The sequence below is a fragment of the Gobius niger genome, assembly GCF_951799975.1.
Source record: "Gobius niger genome assembly, chromosome: 16".
NCBI lineage: Eukaryota > Metazoa > Chordata > Actinopteri > Gobiiformes > Gobiidae > Gobius > Gobius niger.
This window is the reverse complement of record NC_136867.1, coordinates 29,072,768-29,091,858: the sequence shown is the minus strand read 5'-3', so window position 1 is coordinate 29,091,858 and position 19,091 is coordinate 29,072,768. Positions and strand designations below refer to the sequence as shown.

The following is a 19,091-nucleotide window of genomic DNA, read 5'->3' as shown; positions in this document are numbered from 1 at the left end:
GTCAAATCTTTGTCATTTTTTGTCACATTTTTTTGTCACCTTTTTGTTGTTTTTTGGTACATTTTTTGTCATTTTTTTGGTCACTTTTCAGTGTTTTTTTGTCCCTTTTTTGTCCAATTGTTTGCCATTTTTTTGTTTTGTTTTTTTGTCTAATATTTGTTGAATTTTTGACACATTTTTTGTCTTTCTTTTGTCCATTTTTTGTGTTTTTTTGTCGATTTTTTTGTCAATTATTTTTCACTTTTTGTCGTATATTTGTCTTTTGGTCACTTTTTTGTCGGGTGTTTTTTGTCATGAATTGTCTCATTGCTTCTTTTTACAGCACATTTCTCTATTTTGCATCTTTTTTCAACAAGTTCTTAGATTTGGGTAAAGCCAAACTGTATAAACTGTGCCCAGTTCAGGCGGGGGTTAAGAGGTTAAACAGTAAAGCTCCAGAGTTTGTGATGAGGATGAAAGACTGAAAGGTTTTCTACACACAGTGGATTTTAATTTGAGCCATTTGAACAGATACAATATTTTCCAGCTCCCTTCACATCGGTATCGGATCCTAAAAATCCATATCGCTCGGACCCTGGTAACGATATTCCAGCAATGTCATTATTTTCCAAGAAACCTACAACCAATGTCAGTTAGAGTCTAATCCAACCCTCTTTAATTATATTCAGCGCCTTCATTTTGGTACAATTAACTGAATGACTATAGATTGCTTTCTTCTCTGGGATGACTGTCTTTGGAAGCGTTACCCGAGTGGTGTGAGCTGATGGAGCTGAGCAGGACGCCGCCCTCCTCCATGATGGCGTCTCTGAGGGCGCTGTGACCGTCCACGTTCAGCTTGAAACTCTGCAACGACAAACAAACAAACGCCATTAAAGCAGGAACATCCATTTATGAGGTTATTGACAAACACAATATAACCCAGAGATTTACAGTAATGAAACCTTTCCTGCACATTACTGAGATATTCAGCTTTAGGCAGGAGAAAAAAATAATAATAATAATTTCATGAATTTACAATATCAATGTTTAAATCCAATGTCAGGAAATGTGGGGAAAATTGGGAAAAAATTCTGAACAAATGGGGGGAAATTGCGTTGGAAAAATGGGGGATAAATAGGGGAGGAAAAATATAATTGGTGGAAAAAATATATAATAATAAAAAAATAAATTGGGGAAAAATTAGGAAAAATTGGGTGGGTGGGGGAAGTGGGGAAAAAATGGGGAAAATATAAAAAAAAATAAAAAAAAATAAAAGACATGTAAAAAAAAATAGGGGAACATTTTTAAAAGGAAAAAAATAGAAAAATTGCAACAACAAAAAAGAGAAAGAAAAATTAAAAGAACAACAAAATAAAAAAAATGTAAAAAAGAAATTTAAAAAAAAACTGGGAAAAATTGTAAGAAAAAAATAAAGAAAATTGTAAAAAATAAAAAATTATCATAATAATAATATTAATAATGGGGCAAAATTGGGAAAAATGGTGGGGGGAGTGGGAAAAAAGGAATTTTTAAAAAGGAAAAAATGGGGAAAACTAGGAAAATTGTAAAAACAAAATAAACAGACGAACAAACAAAACAAGTGGGGGAAAAGTCTAGAAAAAATAGGGGGAATTTGGGGAAAAAATTGTAAAAATTGGGGGACAAGTGGGGAAAAAAATTGGGGAAAAGTGTAAAAAAAAAATCAATATAGAAAAATTGTGAAAAAATAAAAAAGGGAAAAGTTGAACAAAAAGGAAAAGGATATGTATTTTTTCGCCATCTGTTCAGGACTTCTTCTTCTTCATCAGCACATTTTTTTGCATATTTCCAAGAACATCGCTTCATCATCGTTTTCGAGAAAGTCCCCCAACATATTGAGATAAACATTTTTGTCAGCATCACCAGCTCTATGAAAGAGAGATATTGTTGTATGAGTGGAATGAAAACCTCATTTGGAGTAAAACAGTCTTGGGTTTTGTAATGCACTAGATCAGGACTAAACCAACAACTGCATCTCAGCATCAGTGAAGAACTAACCTGCTGAGACGGATTAGGAGGCATTCTGAGACCCGCGGAGGAGCTCGCGTTTAAACAGAGAACAATGGCGCGTTCACAAACGTCCCACAGGCCTAATAAATACATGTATGATAAAAGGCCCTCAATAAAACATGGAGGAGAGGGAGTGATGGAGAGAGCGATGAGGATGAGGTGGAGGAGGTGAGGAGGAGCCCGGGGCCACCGCTGTCTCCGTGACCTGCTCCTGCTCAGAGGACGAGGAAGGTGATGAAGCTACGAACACGTTTGGGGAAACTGCTGGACATTCAACAACATCGTTCATGATTCTACTGTAAAGTTCCAAAGCCTCAAAGGACAGGTATGAAGGCAAAACCACAGCCTAAAACAGTCATTGTCCCGTCTTTCTCCAGATCTCCTGCCATAGAAAGAACTGAGACTGAGAGCGGCGTGTTTTTACCCTTTCACAGCCGGAAACAAAGCAGGAGCAGTGCCTGTTCGCTCGGAAGTTAAGAGGCACATTTCACAACTTGCAGGGTCACTTTTCAAAGATAACATTCACAAAAATGCTGGGGAAAAAAGCCTGAAAGTGATTCAAATGTATATGTTTTATAATGTTGATCCACACTGTATAAATAAATCAATGTCATTCCATTTCTAGAAGTAAAATCACTCTTTTTAGCCATTTTCTGGAGAAATATAAACTTATTTATCAGAAACAAATAAAGTGAAGTCTAAATCGGGTCTATATGGATATTTTCTCACAGCAGATTGTTCAGTAGAAGTGAAAAAAGGGCAGTCGTAGCATTAGCACGATGCTAATATGAAGCATCATGTTAGCATTCTCTGTTATTTATGTATTTATGGGCTGTTGAACCACTTTGCTCCTTGTCTTTGTATCTTTATTTAGTAGAAAAATACATTCATAATAATTAGAGAAAGTTCAATTTTTTTCTCCAAATTGTTTTCCCCCTGAACTGTTTTCAAACATGACCATATATGGGCGATTCCAGAGATGCCGTCTGTATCTATACTCCTTTAAGACAGGTGAATTTTCAGTAACGAAATGTAAATAGTGGATAGAGGGGATTTTGGATCATGTTTAGTTTTTCCATAAACTAATCATAAGTGAAAAAATCTGTAAAAACTCAAATTCCGCCTTGCTTTTTGGGGGGGGTTCAAAGCTGAATAAATCAGGCTTGGAATTAGATATTACATAAAGATATTTAAAAAACTCAGGAGTTGCATGAGTGGAGGAAGAACCTGATTTAGAGAAAACCGGACCTGAAGTGATCGCGGGCGCCTTTCAGGTCCAGGGACAACAAACAAGGAAGTGCTCAAATAAGTGAATAAATGAAAATAAATTAAGGTTATTGTTCTGTTCTCGAAAAAATAGGGGGAAAAAAATAAAGAAAGACAAATTGTTTACAAAAAATTAAATAAAACAAAATTAAATGGGGCAAAAATTGGAATGTAAAAAAAAAAAAAAAAAGGGAAAATTTTTAAAAAAGGAAAAAATTAAGAAAAAAATAGAAAAAATTAAACAAACAAACAAAATACAGGGGGGACAAAAGGGAAAAAATGTGTAAGAAAAAAAGAAAGAATAATTGTAAAAAAAAAAAAAAAGAAGAAAAAAAAGGAAACTGAAATAATATGGGGCAAAACATGAAGAAAAAATAGGGGAAATTGGGAGAAAAAATAGGAAAAATTGGGGGATAAGTGGGAAAAAAAGGGAAAAATTTGAAGCTAAAAATTAAGAAAGAAAAATTGTAAAGAAAAAAAAAACAACCTTAAATGATAATAATATGGGCCAAAAAATAGGAAAAATTGGGGGGAGTGGGGAAAAAAAGTAAAAAAAAAATGTAAATAAATAGGGGGAAAAAACAATGGGGAAAAACTGGAAAAACAAAACAAAAAACAATTGTGTTTTCTGGTTCTAGAAGATACATATTTCCAAACTAGAAATACACACTCACAGACTAACATTGGCCGTGATGTTCAGTATCTTTAGTCCTCCTTAAATCTGACTCTTCCTCTCTTTGTGACGCTGAGGCTGTGATGATGTGAGTGTTTTTCTGAGAAGCAGCGAGTGGAGCCCTGAGCCGTGAACCCAGCGCTGCTTCTGTCAAAACACCACGAGGTCAGAACAAGACACAAGACATCATATTTACAACAGAGACGTGAGGAGGAGAGAGGGGGGGAGGCTGGGATTAAAACTCCAGACACGGCAGGGTTTATACAGAGAGCAGAAAGGCACGCTGAATAAGGTTTAATGCCATTTTAATGCCTAAATACTATCTTTAATGTCGCAAATGTGCATATTTCTTTCAGCTGTTTCAATAACGTAGCTGTCATGAAGCTCTGGTGAGTGTTTTTACTCCGCGATGGTAAGGTAAGAATAACCCTGAAAAGGCAGGTCTTCTTTTTACTTTGTTCATGAGTAACATCTCTGCTATGACTATGAAAATTCACATGAAACTAAACCAGTCACACAGTTAAACGTCTCCTCTGTTGTTTACTCATAAAGAGGACCGAGAGTGGTGATAATAATAAAACATGTGGCCTAGTTTAGTTCAGTTTAGTTTATTATTAGGATCCCCATTAGCTGTGCTTTACAGCCTGCTAGTCTTCCTGGGGTCCAAGTTTGTGAATCCAATCACTAACAAATACAGCGGGAACCATATGTTTACGTACACTTCATAAAAAGACACATTTGCATTTTTTTCTCAAAAGTAACAAAAACATTTCTAAAAAATTCTATCTCTCATTCTTCTGGCATTTGACAAATACAAATATTTTTTAAAATTCTAATTGACCTAAAAAAAGTTATTTCTGCTTTCATGTCAGAGAGTGAGAAAAAAATGCAAATGTGTCTTTTTATAAAGTGTATGTAAACATATGGTTCCCGCTGTAATATCAAGCACAATAGTAGAGAAGCTAAATCATCGACCGGATGATTCGATGATTTCGAGCTTCTCTACGAATTAGATCGTTCACAAACAGATCAAGCAAAATGTTTGTCCATTTTCCCTTAGGGCAGTTGTTAGTTATATTGTTGTATTGTTCCCTGTCCTCCATATGAGGATACCTCTTGGTCGCCTCCCGTGGGAGGTGTTCCAGGCATGTCCTATGGGACAAGGCCTCGTGGAAGGCCCAGGACACGCTGGTGGGACTATGTCTCTGAGCTGGCCTGGTGTCGCCTCGGGGTCCCCCCAGAACAGCTGGAGGAGGTGTGCGTGGATCGGGAAGTCTGGGCGTCTCTGCTGAGACTGCTGCCCCCGCGACCCGACCCCGGATAAAGCGGAAGAAAATGGAATGATGGATTTTCACCAATGAAACTGCACTCTTTTATATTATGTTATATTGTATCGATATCGAGATATCTGGCATAAATATCGAGATATGAAATTTTGTCCATATCATTCAGCCCTAATTTACAGTATATAATGTTTTGTCTGAAAGATGTCTGTGATTTAAATTGATCTTAAATGTGTTCTTTTTAAAAAGGAAGGACCCCAGGCGTAGCTATTGGGGATCCTAATAAATAAACAAATAAAAATAGGAAAAAAGCGTTTTTGAAGGAAATCTTGACTCTCATCACCCCCAAACCAAATCATGTTCCCACAGCTCTGGTCATCATCGATTAAAAAGTATGTTAACAATTCATTTTCCTGTAACGCTCTATGTTAGAGGAAAATTCAGTAAGCATGAAATGTTGTTGAAGTTTACAAACCTATTATTTGCATTTTGGTTTAATAATTCAACTTTTTAACAGTGTTTCATAATTAACACTGAGAAAAAAAAATCATGTTCACAATGTTGTTGATATAAAAGGTCTTGTACAACGACACTAAGCCGGGGTTTACAACTAATTGATTAATCAAATTAGGCAGAATGTGCATCCCTGACAACGTGAATAAAGTGAGTTTAAAGCCTCACAAAAGCCAATCAAGTCGCTCGCTCTGCATTATCTTTCAAACTGAGCTTCACATGTTTTTAGTCCCTCCTTCCACTTCTTACCTTGAAATATCCGGAGATCTCAGTTTTAGTCTCACTTAACCACTTTTAATTGAGTTCTCGTCTCATTTCAGTCGGGGGAAAACACCACATTATGACGAAACCTTTCTCTCGGCTAAATCAACTCTGATCAGGCAAAGCGCGAAACTATCAAAATGGAAATCACAAACAAAGGAAGACAATTACAGAAGTGCTGCTAAACGGGCTTTCAATCAAGCAAACTAACGACCAAACTTGCACTAATTGGCCTCGTGTCTGTGTTTACATATCGCCTTTCTCTCCCTCTTTCACAAACGTCCCATTATCGCCGCGTGATTGATGCGCCCGCTCTCCGTCTCCCGCTCTTATCGATCCATCCCGTCCATATTTTACGCCGGTTTTCTCCTGAAACGCCGCCTCCTTCCGCGGATATCGGCGCCCGATCTCCTCCCTCTAATTCCCCCGCCGCGTGTTTTGATAGATGCATTTTATGTTTATTAGCCGTCGAGTCGGTTCCGAAAGCTTATCTGCGGCTGTAAAATTACTCAATCACGCCGCGGATTTCTGGTAATTTATGGAGTGGGGGGAAGCGGTAATCATTTCGGAAAAGCCGCGCGCCGCCGCCACCGCCGTGTTTGGATAATGCTGATGAATGATGCGTTCGCGGGGCGTCGTAAAGAAGGAAGGCGATACAGACGACATAATGCAGTTCTCAAAGTGATTTTTATTGGTTATCTGCGGATGTAAGAGACGCGGACAAGCAACACAAGCGCATTTATTACCCAGAGGAGAGGAGGAAGAGGGGAGGAGACGGGCCTTCAGAATAAAAGACCCGGCGATTTGTTCACGCCGCTTTTCTCTCAGAAGTGTGAGCCGATGTGTGCCTCTTTAACGCCTTTGGTTGGTCTTTAAAGTGGCAGAGTCGAGGAGAACGGTGAGGAACACTGAGGAGATACAAGAGGATTTCCATGTCTAATTTTACTTCATCAACAAAACCAAAAAAGCCTTTCACAGCCGAGACATGGATCCATTAACGAGTGCACGTTCCATCTGTGCATGCGTGGGTCACTCAGGGTCCTAAATGTCAACCCACGCCATTGAAAGTACCGTGAACAACGAAGTGTATTGAGCCATAACCGTGAGGCATTGGTTTATTACTATTGATTTATCCCATTGTGAATTAAACAATGTGTGTGTCCCGAGCGAAAGGGATGTTTGCATGTTCTTCCCGTGTCTGCGTAGGTTTCCTCCGGGTACTCCGGCTTCCCCTACCACTAAAAACATGCACAATAGGCCAGGATGAATGATGTGCGTGAGTGATTGTATGGTGTGGGTCAGAGGGTCCGTTGGCGCAGACGTGTGTAGTCGCGAAAGCGCCTCTGTCAGTCTCCCCCAGGGGAACTGAAGCTAGTTTACACCACCGAGTATGGAGGGAATGTACAAGTGTCACATGTAAAGCGCTTTGTGACCATGTCTGTGAAAGGCGCTGTATAAATAAAGATCTTCTTCTTCTTCTTCTACAGCCGGTCCCGCTGTGGCACGGGTCGGCACTCGCTTGGCCGTAATTGCATTAACACGACCTAAACAAAAGCACATGACAAGCAACACTGAGAACCTTCACTAGATTAGTAAAACTCTGGCTCCTGGACAATCAAATCTGCAGTCACAGTGTTTTACCAATACTGTTTAAGATTGTGCTTTTTTCAGTCACATAGCACAGTCTATATCACACTACAATGATGACAAACCTTCTGTTGGTCTGTAAATGCAGTAAATTAGAATAACTGCCTTGTATAAAATGTCTCTCTCAAAATGGCTGTAGTGAATGTCTTGAAATAGGCCTCTGTCTCTTTAAGAACCTCTGAGCCTTTAGACACGCCCCCTCCACACGCTATCTGTGGCATCAGTGGGGAGGGGGTTCTGCTGAGGAGCAGTGGTTGGTTACTCGGCTGGTGACGAAAGCTCGGAGGCGTCTCCAGGAGGTGGGGGCGTTCCTAGGAGGACTCAGGCAAACCTATCCCTAAAATGGCCGCCATCAGAGTTTTTACAGATTACTCAGAAATACGTGAACACTTCAGGCATGTTTTTAATGAAAAATCGATTTTGCATAATACCCCCCCCTTTAATATCTCTTTTTTGTTTTATTATATTTGTCTGTGTCGCCTTGTTTATAACGTCTTCTTACTGTTATTGTGTGTTAATTTCCTGTCTTATTTACACAAACCATGTCATGTCTGTTGTCTTTTGTTCATGTCTATTGTTGTTCCGGTCTGAGAACAGCAGCCTGCCCTGGGACCACAGATGAAAAGTGTGGCTAACTCTGGCATATTTACATGTAGACCTTGAGGACTCGTATTAATTCATATGCGCTGTCCCATCTTAAATAAATAAACCCCTCCCCCTTGACAGTACACCGGCCGCGGAGTCTGGTTGGAGGCAGAAGACTGTTGTACATCGGTGTGTGTGGGTGTTTCTCCACCCGACCTACTTCACACTTAAATAGAGCATAAATAAAACAGGCAACAGCCACAACAATCCGGCCTTTAAGACTGATTTACAATAGAGCATTAAACATTTTAGATAAAACATCTGTCAGGACGCACCATTGTGGAGGATTGCAGAGGTTAAACTTTCTTAACTTTGTACATTTTATTAAATTCTGTAACTTAAAATGAATGCACAAATGTCTGCACGGCCCCTGCTGTTCTCAGACGGCTCATAGTTCCACTTGGATCAGTGGCTCCATCACACGAGGAGCTGCTGAGGGAAATGTGAAAGTACCCGTTAGAAAAAAGACAGTCAGTTTTTACTGTCCAGGAGCTAAACACTGAAACAGGACTTAGATCTGGGGGCTTTTAAAAATGAACTAAAACGTATTTTAAAAAGAGAATGCAATCATTTTTAGTCTGCACTCAATGCACTTCCTTTGTGTAATGTCAGAATTAATTAATTAATGTTACTGTAAATGAATTTTTTGTACTTTCTGTGTGAATTTCAAAAGCCTTTCTAGGGACGGACATTGCAAATTAGCCTTGGCTATAAATGTTGTACATGTTTATTGTTCACACATGTCCCTATCAATTAAATGAATAAATAAATAAATAGTCTGGAGTGGCAAGATCGCACAGAACGCTCCTACTAAGCATAAAAAGTTACGCTACACTCTGCCTGTGGAAACACAAGATCAGGCCCTTTACCTTTGTCTAAATATTGTGCAATAGCAGCAACATGAGGCAACAGATTCAGACCCTGGACTTAGTCCAACCTTCCGTCAGTCGCCTTCAAGGGTCAGAAATGTTTTTCTCCAACTCTGTGAAAAGGGCTGGTCGTCACTCTTGACACTATCTCTCTTTGTATGAACAGTCCTGGTTGTAAACATGGACTTTAAGCTAATGTTGTAACAGGCTCCACGGCCACTACAAGAACTCTTATAATCATCAACTTTCCAGTGTTTGAAATGGCCCAAATCATAGCTCTTTGTTGCTTTAGGCTAACTTTCAATATTGTTTCGCCAAAAAAAGTCTCTTAACCATAAGATGAAGCCCTAATTTGGACATTTCTTTCCAAACTTTGTCTCTCCCACTGAGCTGTATCGGCTCCAATGAAATAATGACACGACTTTAGACTGTCACGAACTATTCACAATCCTGCCCAGTCTGTCACTCCTTACTGTGGTTTCTTTACCTGGACGTTTTTTCATTTATAAGGTAAAAACCAAGCATAATGGTCAGTTAAAGTGGACAGGCCTCGCCCCACAAAAGCTCGTTGTTTAGAGAAATCCTGCTGCGTTTCGCCACAGAGCTGCTGCGGCTGGTTGTTTCCTTTCTCCCTGTTTTTGGCCTGTGTCTCTGATCCTCAGCCCCCTCTTTATTGTCCCTCTCCCCTCGGTCCGCCCCGGGCCAGAGACGCTCCAGCTGGCTCCCCGTCCGCTCTGAGACACTGCACCAGGACCAAACCCAGGCTAAACCGGCGCTAAACCGCTCCAAAGCTCGGGTCGTTTGTGTGTGTAAGTGGTCTCTCCTCGGGGGACGCTCCTGAGAGGCTGTGGAGAGCGGCGAACGAGCCCAGTCAAAGTGTTTATCGATCCGGCCGTGATGCGGGAGACGAGGGGCCTCTGAATCCCATTACCCACGGCTAACGCGCTAACGCTGACAACGGGCTAACGCGCTAACGCCGGCGACGTGATGCGAACGCGCTAAATGACACCGGAGTGGACACAGGAGAGAGGGAAGAAAGCTATTTGTTTGAGAAAAATGGGTAATGTCGAGGACTTTATCAACTGTAAGCGACTTCGAGGTTCAAGGTTAAAGGTTTATTTGTACCTGCAAGTACATTTGTTTGCAGGGAATACAGCAGCCCACAACTTATAAACACACATGGAGAAAAATAACACCGGCTCAATAAACACTTGGTAAAAGAGAGACAAAATAACAGTGTCAGTGTTGGAACAGGTCCAGTTTTCTCAGACAAGACAAACAAAGTCTCATGGCCTTTTTTGAACAGTCACACGGTTAGGACTGGGTACCATTAAACGGTTCCTACTTTGTACTGACCGAAAAGCTCCGGTAGGGGGCGGAATGGAAAAACTTTTTTGTTTCGGTGCTAATTTTTGGTACTTTTTCTCTCCAAACGTCAATAAATGATCCACAGTGAGTCTAAAAAAGCCTGAACTCATGAGCAGCTTCAGCGCAAATGCAGAAGCAAAGCTGTAACTTACTCACACTTCAGTCATTATCAGAGATGGCAGAGCCGCGGTCTGAGCCAGGACTAAACCAGGACTAAACCAGGACTAAACCAGGACTAAACCAGGACTGGTTAAAAACCAGGACTAAACCTGGACTGAATAAGAAACTAAACTCTTAGACAAAGAGAAAAGCAGTGACAACGAGAAACACATGGGCTTTAGCTTTAGCTTTACCTTTAGCTTTACCTTTAGCTTTACCTTTAGCTTTACCTTTAGCTCTACCTTTAGCTCTACCTTTAGCTTTACCTTTAGCTATAGCTTTACCTTTAGCTTTAGCCGCAGAGCCTGAAGTTACTGCTGTTGTTTAAACTCCAGCTGCACCGGAGCGTTTGGATCAAAGATTGTCTCTGGAAAAGGTGAGGCTCACTCTGCATTAGCCATGTTTGGAACAGTTCTGGTGCATTGTCAGTGACAGAGTGAGCGCTCTCACTATGTAACAGATCTGTGACGTGTGAGGAGCTTTCACTGTCGAACAGCTCAGTGAGTTTAGAAAAGTTTATCTTCAGTAAACAGTGCCTGATGTGGATCTGGTCTGTTCCTGCAGCTCAGAAGGTATTATGAAGCTTTTAGATTTGGAGAATTTGGAGAACAGGAGAAAACATGTTCAGGTGGGAGTTAAGAGGTTAAAATCAAGTAATCAGTAAAGTAACTAAATGATGTTTTAAAGGAGTAATCAGGAAAGGCGGCAAGTCCTCCAGAACCATCACACTGAACAAGAGGCCTCCCCAAGGCTGTGTGCTGAGCCCCCTCCTGTTCACTCTCCTGACCCATGATCCAAAGCAAGACTCAAACCTCTTCATCAAGTTTGCAGACGATACAACAGTGGTGGGCTTCATCAGCAACAGAGACGAGTCAGACTACAGGAGTGAGAACAGAACAATCTCTCTCTAAATGTGAAGAAGACAAGAGAGATTAATGTGGACTTTCGAAGAGCGCGGGTCCAGCTCCTCTAACAATCAAGGGTGCTGCAATGGAGAAGGTGACCAGCACTAAGTTCCTCACAGAGAACCTCTCCACACTACATCACTGGTCAAGAAAAGTCATCAGCGTCTCTACTTTCTCCACAAGTTGAGAAGAGCCCCACCCTCCACCACATGAAACTTCTACAGAGGGACTATAGAGAGGATCCTGACCAGCTCCATCACTGCGGAGCCCCTCTCCCCTCCATTAAGGACACGTGCTCCACCCGTCTCACCCACAAAGCCGTCAGAATCACCAGGGACCCTACACACCCATCACACAGTCTCTTCAAGGTAATGCCTTCAGGGAGGAGACTGCGGGATCCACGGGCCAGGTCCAGTCGACTGAAGAACAGCTTCATACACTAGGCTGGAAGCTGAACTCCCTTCCCTGCCCTCCTGCCCTTACTCCCCGACCCCTGCTCTACAACAAGGGTGAGAGAATGAACTATTTTGATTAAATCTGTACTGTACACTGGAAACAACATATTTTCTGTACCCGCTTTCGATTGTTTTAGTATTTCGATACCAGACAATATTCAGATCGATGAAACTTTCGGGCCATAAGATGAATGTGTCAGGTTTGAGAGTCCGATCACTTCCAAATAATGGACATTTCTTTCCTACACTGTGTCTCTCATGAACCTATTGCTCGTCGATCGGGTCGCTCTTCTTCTACTCCTGCCTGATTCTCCTGCAACATCTTGTCAAAGTTAATCGAGCTTTATTCCTCTCTGGGAAACTTTGGGCTCAGATCCCATAAAGAGAGCGATAATAAAACAGTAGTAGAAGCCGTAGTAGGCATTAGGAGTCGTGTTGGAAGATCTGAAAACATTATTAATCTGAACGGCTCATTGAAATCCGGAGGCAGCACCCGGCGGCCCATTCTCCACAGCGCATCAGCGGCGCCGTGACTATCTCCTCTGGCTGAAAAACACACATTTCCGCCTCTGAACAAACAGCGCGGCGGCGGCGGCGGGGCTTCAAACGGCCCGATCAGCGATGCCTTTTCATCCCGCGCCCGGCTCCGCGCGCTTTATTTAACGAGACGCGCCAATTAACACATTCTAATTGAAGCTAACCGCGGCTAACGCTACCGCCGGGCCGCTGGCGCGCGCACCAAAGAGCGGCAACATGTGTCGGCGCCGTAAACAAATACGTAAACAGACCGGGAGGGAGCGAGGGGGGAGACCCGGCGCCGAATGGACTTATCATTAAAGTGCGCGTGACAGGTCTTCATGTTTCGCTAATTACCGGCGCGTTTGATGGGAGGCGGCGGCGGTAAATATTAATCCGGGTTTTACAACAGGGAAGTGGCAGTTTTGTGAAGAAAAGTTGGAGACGTCGGTGCGTAGGAAGAAAGAGCTGGTACAGTGTGGACATCCTGAGCCCGAGAACAACAAATGCTGACTGTTTGGTATCCACGTGCAGCAGGAAAGGCTGTGACCGAGATGACGCTGTAATCCAAATATGGTCATTTCCTTTGTGGGAGACAGCAGCGGCTAAAGACGCATGTGCAGACAAAGGGACTAAACTTTAGGGACGTTTTTATTCCACTCTTTAACCTTTTAACTCCCGCCTGAACCGAGAGGATCTTTTTCCTCACGTCCTCAGATTTTTTTTCCAGCATTTTTTTGTTGGGTATTCAACTCATTTTTGTAACTTTTTTCATTTTCTTGTAATTTTTTTTAATTTTTTTTAATTTTTTTTGTCAATTTTTTATCACGTTTGTCATTTTTTCCGTCAATTTTTGTATCACATTTTGTCACACTTTTGTAATTTTTTCGTCAATTTTTTATCACATTTTTGTCACATTTTTTTTTCATTTTTTTGTCACATTTTTGTCTTTTTTTTTCGTCAATTTTTTTTATCACATTTTTGTCTTTTTTTTGGTCAATTTTTTATCACATTTTTGTCACATTTTTGTCATTTTTTGGTCATGCTTTTTATCACATTTTGTCACATTTTTTTCATTTTTTGTCACATTTTTGTCTTTTTTTTTGTCAATTTTTTTTATCACATTTTGTCACATTTTTGTCATTTTTTTGTCAATTTTTTATCACATTTTTGTCATTTTTTTGTCAATTTTTTATCACATTTTTCTCATGTTTTTTATCAATTTTTTTGTCATTTTTTGTCACATTTGTTTCATTTTTTTGTCATTTTTTATCACATTTTTTCATCCATTTTTCGTCTCTTTTTTGTCAATGTTTTCTCACTTTTTTGTCACATTTCCATCATTGTTTTCGTCTCAGTTTTGTTGCTCTTTTCACAGCGTTTTTCCAGAAGCTTTTGGACTGGGGTAAAGCCAAACTGGAGAAAATGTCCATTTAAGTCGCTCCTACAGACTCCAAACTTTACAGGCTCCGACTCAACTACAGTTTTGAAGGTTTGTTCAAAGGGATTTATCAATGTACAATTCTTGCCTGATTTATTGAGTTTTGAACTCCAAAAAAAAAGGAAAATTTAGAAAAAAATCCAACAAAAATCCATTCAAAGCAAATCTTTGTAACAATATGTCCCAAAATAAACCATACATTTAAACCTGGCTCTGCCCAATATTTGGATTTTGTCGCTGAAAAAAAAGAAAAGGAAAAAAAACAACTTATTTTTACAGGAAAACGGAAAAGGAACAGATGCCCTGATATATACGTCAGTAATCTACAGCAAAAGTTCCATCTCTAGCACGGCTAACACATTGTAGCATTAGAGCCTTGGCCTGTCTGTGCGTGTGGGGGAGGGAAGTTGCTCCTGCTGCTGCTCCTTTCTCCTCATTTGTGTGCAGGTGTGTTGTCCTGGCTCCCCCCTCCCTCTCGGCTGCAGGGTGCGGCTCCTGCCTGGGACGGACGCTGAAGAGGCCTGGCTGCACCTGGTCCAGGTCTCTCAGCCACCGAGCACATTTGCACATGCAGGCGCTCGACGTACAAGTAGAATATCATGAAAAAGTGCATTTATTTCTGTTATTCAACTTAAACTGTGAAACTCATATAGACTCATTACATGCAGAGTGAGATATACAGCCTTTATTTGTTTTCATTTTCATTATTATGGCTCAGCTTAAATTAAAAGCCATAAGCCATAATCATCCAAATTATTACAGACAAAGGCTTGAGTTTAAGTTGAATTGCAGAAATAAATGCCCTTTTTCATGATATTCTACTTGTCTGTCGAGCACCTGTATGTGCAAATGTGCTTGGTGGCTGAGAGAGCTGGCTGGAGCAGGACTGAGAGACCTGGACCAGGTGCAGCAGGGCCTCTTCAGTGCCCAGGGAGGAGCCGCACCCTGCAGCGGATATGACGAGCACCCGTATTTAACGAAAAACCTTTTAATAAATTGGCGTTTACTTCCATTATGGTGCCTTTCTCATCTTTGTCCTGTCACTTTGTTGAGCCGGGCGTCTCTGCACACCGCTGTAGGTATTCCAATAAAAATCACCTGTTTCCAGTGAGAATTCCAGTGAGAAAAAGTTTCCATCAACAATGTCTACACTGTATTTATGATTAATGTAAGGTTATCCTCATTGAAAAAAGCAGTTCAGTTCAGTGTAAATGGGAAGGAATGAGCATCTGTCAGTATTAACCTCTTACCTCCGCCAAAACCAAATGCATTCTCTCCTCTTTGCCATTGTCGTCATTTTTTATTTCCCTTATGTGTTTTTGTCACATTTTATGACACTTTTGTTACTTTTTTGTTACTTTTTTGATGCATTTTTGTCACATTTTTTGCTGGATTTTGGTGACTTTTCTGCTGGATTATTGTCACTTTTTGTCACATTTTTTGCTGCTCTTTTTGCTGGATTTTTGTCATTTTTTTGCTGGATTTTCGTCTTTTTTTTCTGGATTTTTGTCTTTTTTTTGCTGGATTTTTGTCTTTTTTTGCTGGATTTTTGTCATTTTTTTGCTGGATTTTTGTCACTTTTTTTGCTGGATTTTTGTCTTTTTTTTTGCTGGATTTTTGTCTTTTTTTTTGATGGATTTTTGTCACTTTTTTTGCTGGATTTTTGCCATTTTTTGCTGGATTTTTGCCTTTTTTCTGCTGGATTTTTGTCTTTTTTTGCTGGATTTTTGCCATTTTTTGCTGAATTTTTGCCATTTTTTGCTGGATTTTTGCCATTTTTTGCTGGATTTTTGTCTTTTTTTCTGCTGGATTTTTGTCCTTTTTTTTGCTGGATTTTTGTCTTTTTTCTGCTGGATTTTTGTCTTTTTTTTTGCTGGATTTTTGTCCTTTTTTTGCTGGATTTTTGTCGCTATTTTGAAGAAGCTTTGAGATTTGGAAGATTTGGAGAACAGGAGAAAACATGTTCAGGTGGGAGTTAAGAGTCTACAGTCTCACCTTAAGCTAATCCTTTTCAGCATCTTTTTTTCACGTTTTGCCATTTAAAACATCATCTTCTAACATTTGAAAAACTCCGTCTGGTTCCCGCTCCTCGGTTTTGCGGAGCAGTTTAAGCCGAGCTCGTCCAGACATGGCTTAAAATCCCGACGGGGCGACTCCCGAGGCTGAGGAAGAAACCACAGAGCCTCACGACGACTCCAGGTTTGTGAAGAGAAAATTACAACAATTAAAAGCTCAGAAAGTCCATTTGCGCGACACGACGGCCCTGGGTCCTGGTTTAAAGTCCTGGCTCTGTCCTGCTTTAGTCCTGTTCCAGCCCTTGTTTTGTCAGAGGGGGGAAGGCGGAGAGCGGGGCAGAATTGCTGATTTGGAGAAGTCTCTGGGAACATGTAAATCTATGTAAAACAGTGTGGGCCGATGTGTTGCATTTGTTTGCATTTTCTATGTAAATAGCACCATCCCCTCGCTCGCCTGCTCGCTCGTTTCCTCGCTGCTTCCCCCTAATAAAACGCCGTGTTCGCCGCATTACCAGCCCAGACGCAGAATGGACTCGTTTCTCGCATTGTTTAAAAACAGTCACGTCACTTTCCATGTTTATTGTATGTAAACGGCTCCTGCCTTTTCCAACAGGAGCACGAACCAACGAGAAACACTGGCTTCCATTTTGACAAGTGACTCTTTTACTCGGTTTCAGCACTAACTAGTCTTACATTTTATTTACAAGGAGAGCGAGAAGAAGCTACAAGGCCTCATTTCATCAAGTCAGTGGTTTTACGAAGCATCTGTCAAAAAGGCGGAGACAAATGTGAACAAGATAAGTCGTTTTTGCAACAAAAACTGAAAGAACCAGGAGTCATTAGCAACTGTTCAAACTGTATTTTGTTTTTAGTCTAATGTAACTGTGATGAAGCCACAAATACGTGAAAATATAAAAACAAAAACAAGGGAAGAACTTACTTAGCATTAGCCTGGCCTATAGGCTGTAAGATCTCAGGTGAATAAGCTTTTAGATTTGGGTAAAGTTAAAGGAACAGGCCACTGTTTTTCCACACTGAGATATGTTCTTACCTGAGACCAGTTGATGTGTACCTGTCTGGTCTTTGTGCATGCACTCAGTCATGCAAAACGACGATGTGTTGTTAGCATTTGGCCTCTCCCTGCATATTCCTATATGTCCACACAGGGGTGAATTTGCACAAAGACACAAAGACAGACACTGTGTGTTTCCCCCAGGTTTACTGGTTTGCAACTATTTATTGTTTGAATTTCGATATGATACTTTTTTAATTTAGTTTAAGTAACTATAAACCATGTTAATGTAGGAACAATACTATGTTTCAGAAAGTTTGCGTCTGTAATATACTATCGTTAGATTGATGCAGGCCCATGGATGTTTGGATTTTCCTTATATTCATGTTCAATATTAATTAGTGAGTTCCACAGTTTATAATCTAATAGGACACATGTAAGAGGTCTGTGTTCTGCATAAAACCAGAGGAACCAGAGTCAGCTAAGGCTAAATGCAGGACTTAATATCAGAGCCACTTCAGTAGGCCTGAAACAACTAATCAATTTCCACAATTTCCACGCACCTTTCATAGCCAAGCGATTAATCAATTAATCGCAAAAATAATCGGTAGATTAATCGATTACCAAAATAATCGTTAGTTGCAGCCCTACACTTCAGTGATAATAACAGCTTTAACTAAACACAACTGTTGCATGTAGTTGTGCCAAAGGGCTTTTAATGTAAATCTATTGTAATCTGTAGTTAAACTTACTCACACTGTAGCAGCAGCTTCCATCTCTGCCCCTGTTTCTACGATCTTTTTAAGTGTATAAACACAACCGCGTGGCCTGGGTCTGCCACAGGTACTTGAGTGCAAAACGCGGACCAGACCATTAAAAAAAACACGGACCTGGACTAGATTGAGCAGGAACGGATTTAGTTAAGACGCTCATTTTATCATTCGGAGATTTCGCCCTGTCAAAATAACGGTCGGGGAAACAGTGAGACAGGTACGCATCAACTTAAGCTCAGGTAAGAACACATCTCAGTCTGGAAAAACGGTGGCCTGTTCCTTTAAGGATCTTCATCACATAGTCGTGTTGTAACTTATCTGCTGTATTCAACTTATTCCGGCGTTCGCATGGGCGCCGTCATGAATTGCGCCCGCCCCTTTTTCTTCAATCAGTTAACCCCTTAACTCCCACCTGAACCGAGCATTTTCTCCAGGTTGGCTTTACCCCAATCCAAAAGCTTCTGGAAAAAAAGGTGTGAAAATAGCAACAGAACTGAGACGAAAATGAAAACTTTGACAAAGAAGTGAAAAAAAATGGACGAAAAAATGACAAAAATGTGACAAAAATTAAAAAAAAAATTAGAAAAATTGACGAAAAAATGTAAACAATTTGACCAAAAAATTTCAAATGTGACAAAAACGTCACAAAAAAGGTAAAAAAAAATTGACGAAAAAATGACAAAAAATGTAAAAAAAAACAATGATGAAGTGCCAAAAATGTCACAAAAATGTCACAAAAAAGTGAGAAAACTTTGACAAAAAAGTGATGAAAAATTTACGAAAAAATGACAAAAATTTGATAAAAAATTGACAAAAAATTACGGAAATAATTACGGAAAAATGACAAAAAAGTTACAAAAATACCCCAAACAAATGATGGAAAAAAAATCTGATGACGTGAGGAAAAAGATCCATTTAGATGAGTTTTGTAGATCTTAGCTTTCAAATGAGGCGTTACACTGGCCTACAGGATGTGGGTAAAGCTGAACTGGAGAAAATGCTCTCGGTTCAGGCGGGAGTTAAGAGGTTAAGAGTACTTTAACTGGTATTTGAGCTCTTATTTGCACAATAATCTTTCTCAAATTCAACTTGAGGGCCAGAGGTTCTGTGCTGGCGGGCCAGATTTGACTCAAGATGACTCAAGAACCTTCACTGAAGACTCTTGATAGAAAAAAGAGAAGAAAATCCTCTTATAGAAGATGAAGGAGCTACATTTAAGAACAAATTTAACTCGTGGGTAAATCAGATCCTGTTGCGAAAGC

General features: G+C 40.4%; 1 protein-coding gene across 1 annotated transcript in view; it reads right to left on the bottom strand.

Annotated features, from left to right (window-relative positions):
• Positions 1 to 19,091, bottom strand: part of akap6 (A kinase (PRKA) anchor protein 6) — a gene marked incomplete at both ends in the record, with an annotated part of 201,823 nt that overhangs the window by 162,499 nt on the left and 20,233 nt on the right. The window contains one exon of the mRNA XM_079574235.1: positions 747 to 843. Coding sequence (XP_079430361.1) covers positions 747 to 843 — 97 coding nt within the window. The remainder of the gene's footprint in view (positions 1 to 746; positions 844 to 19,091) is intronic.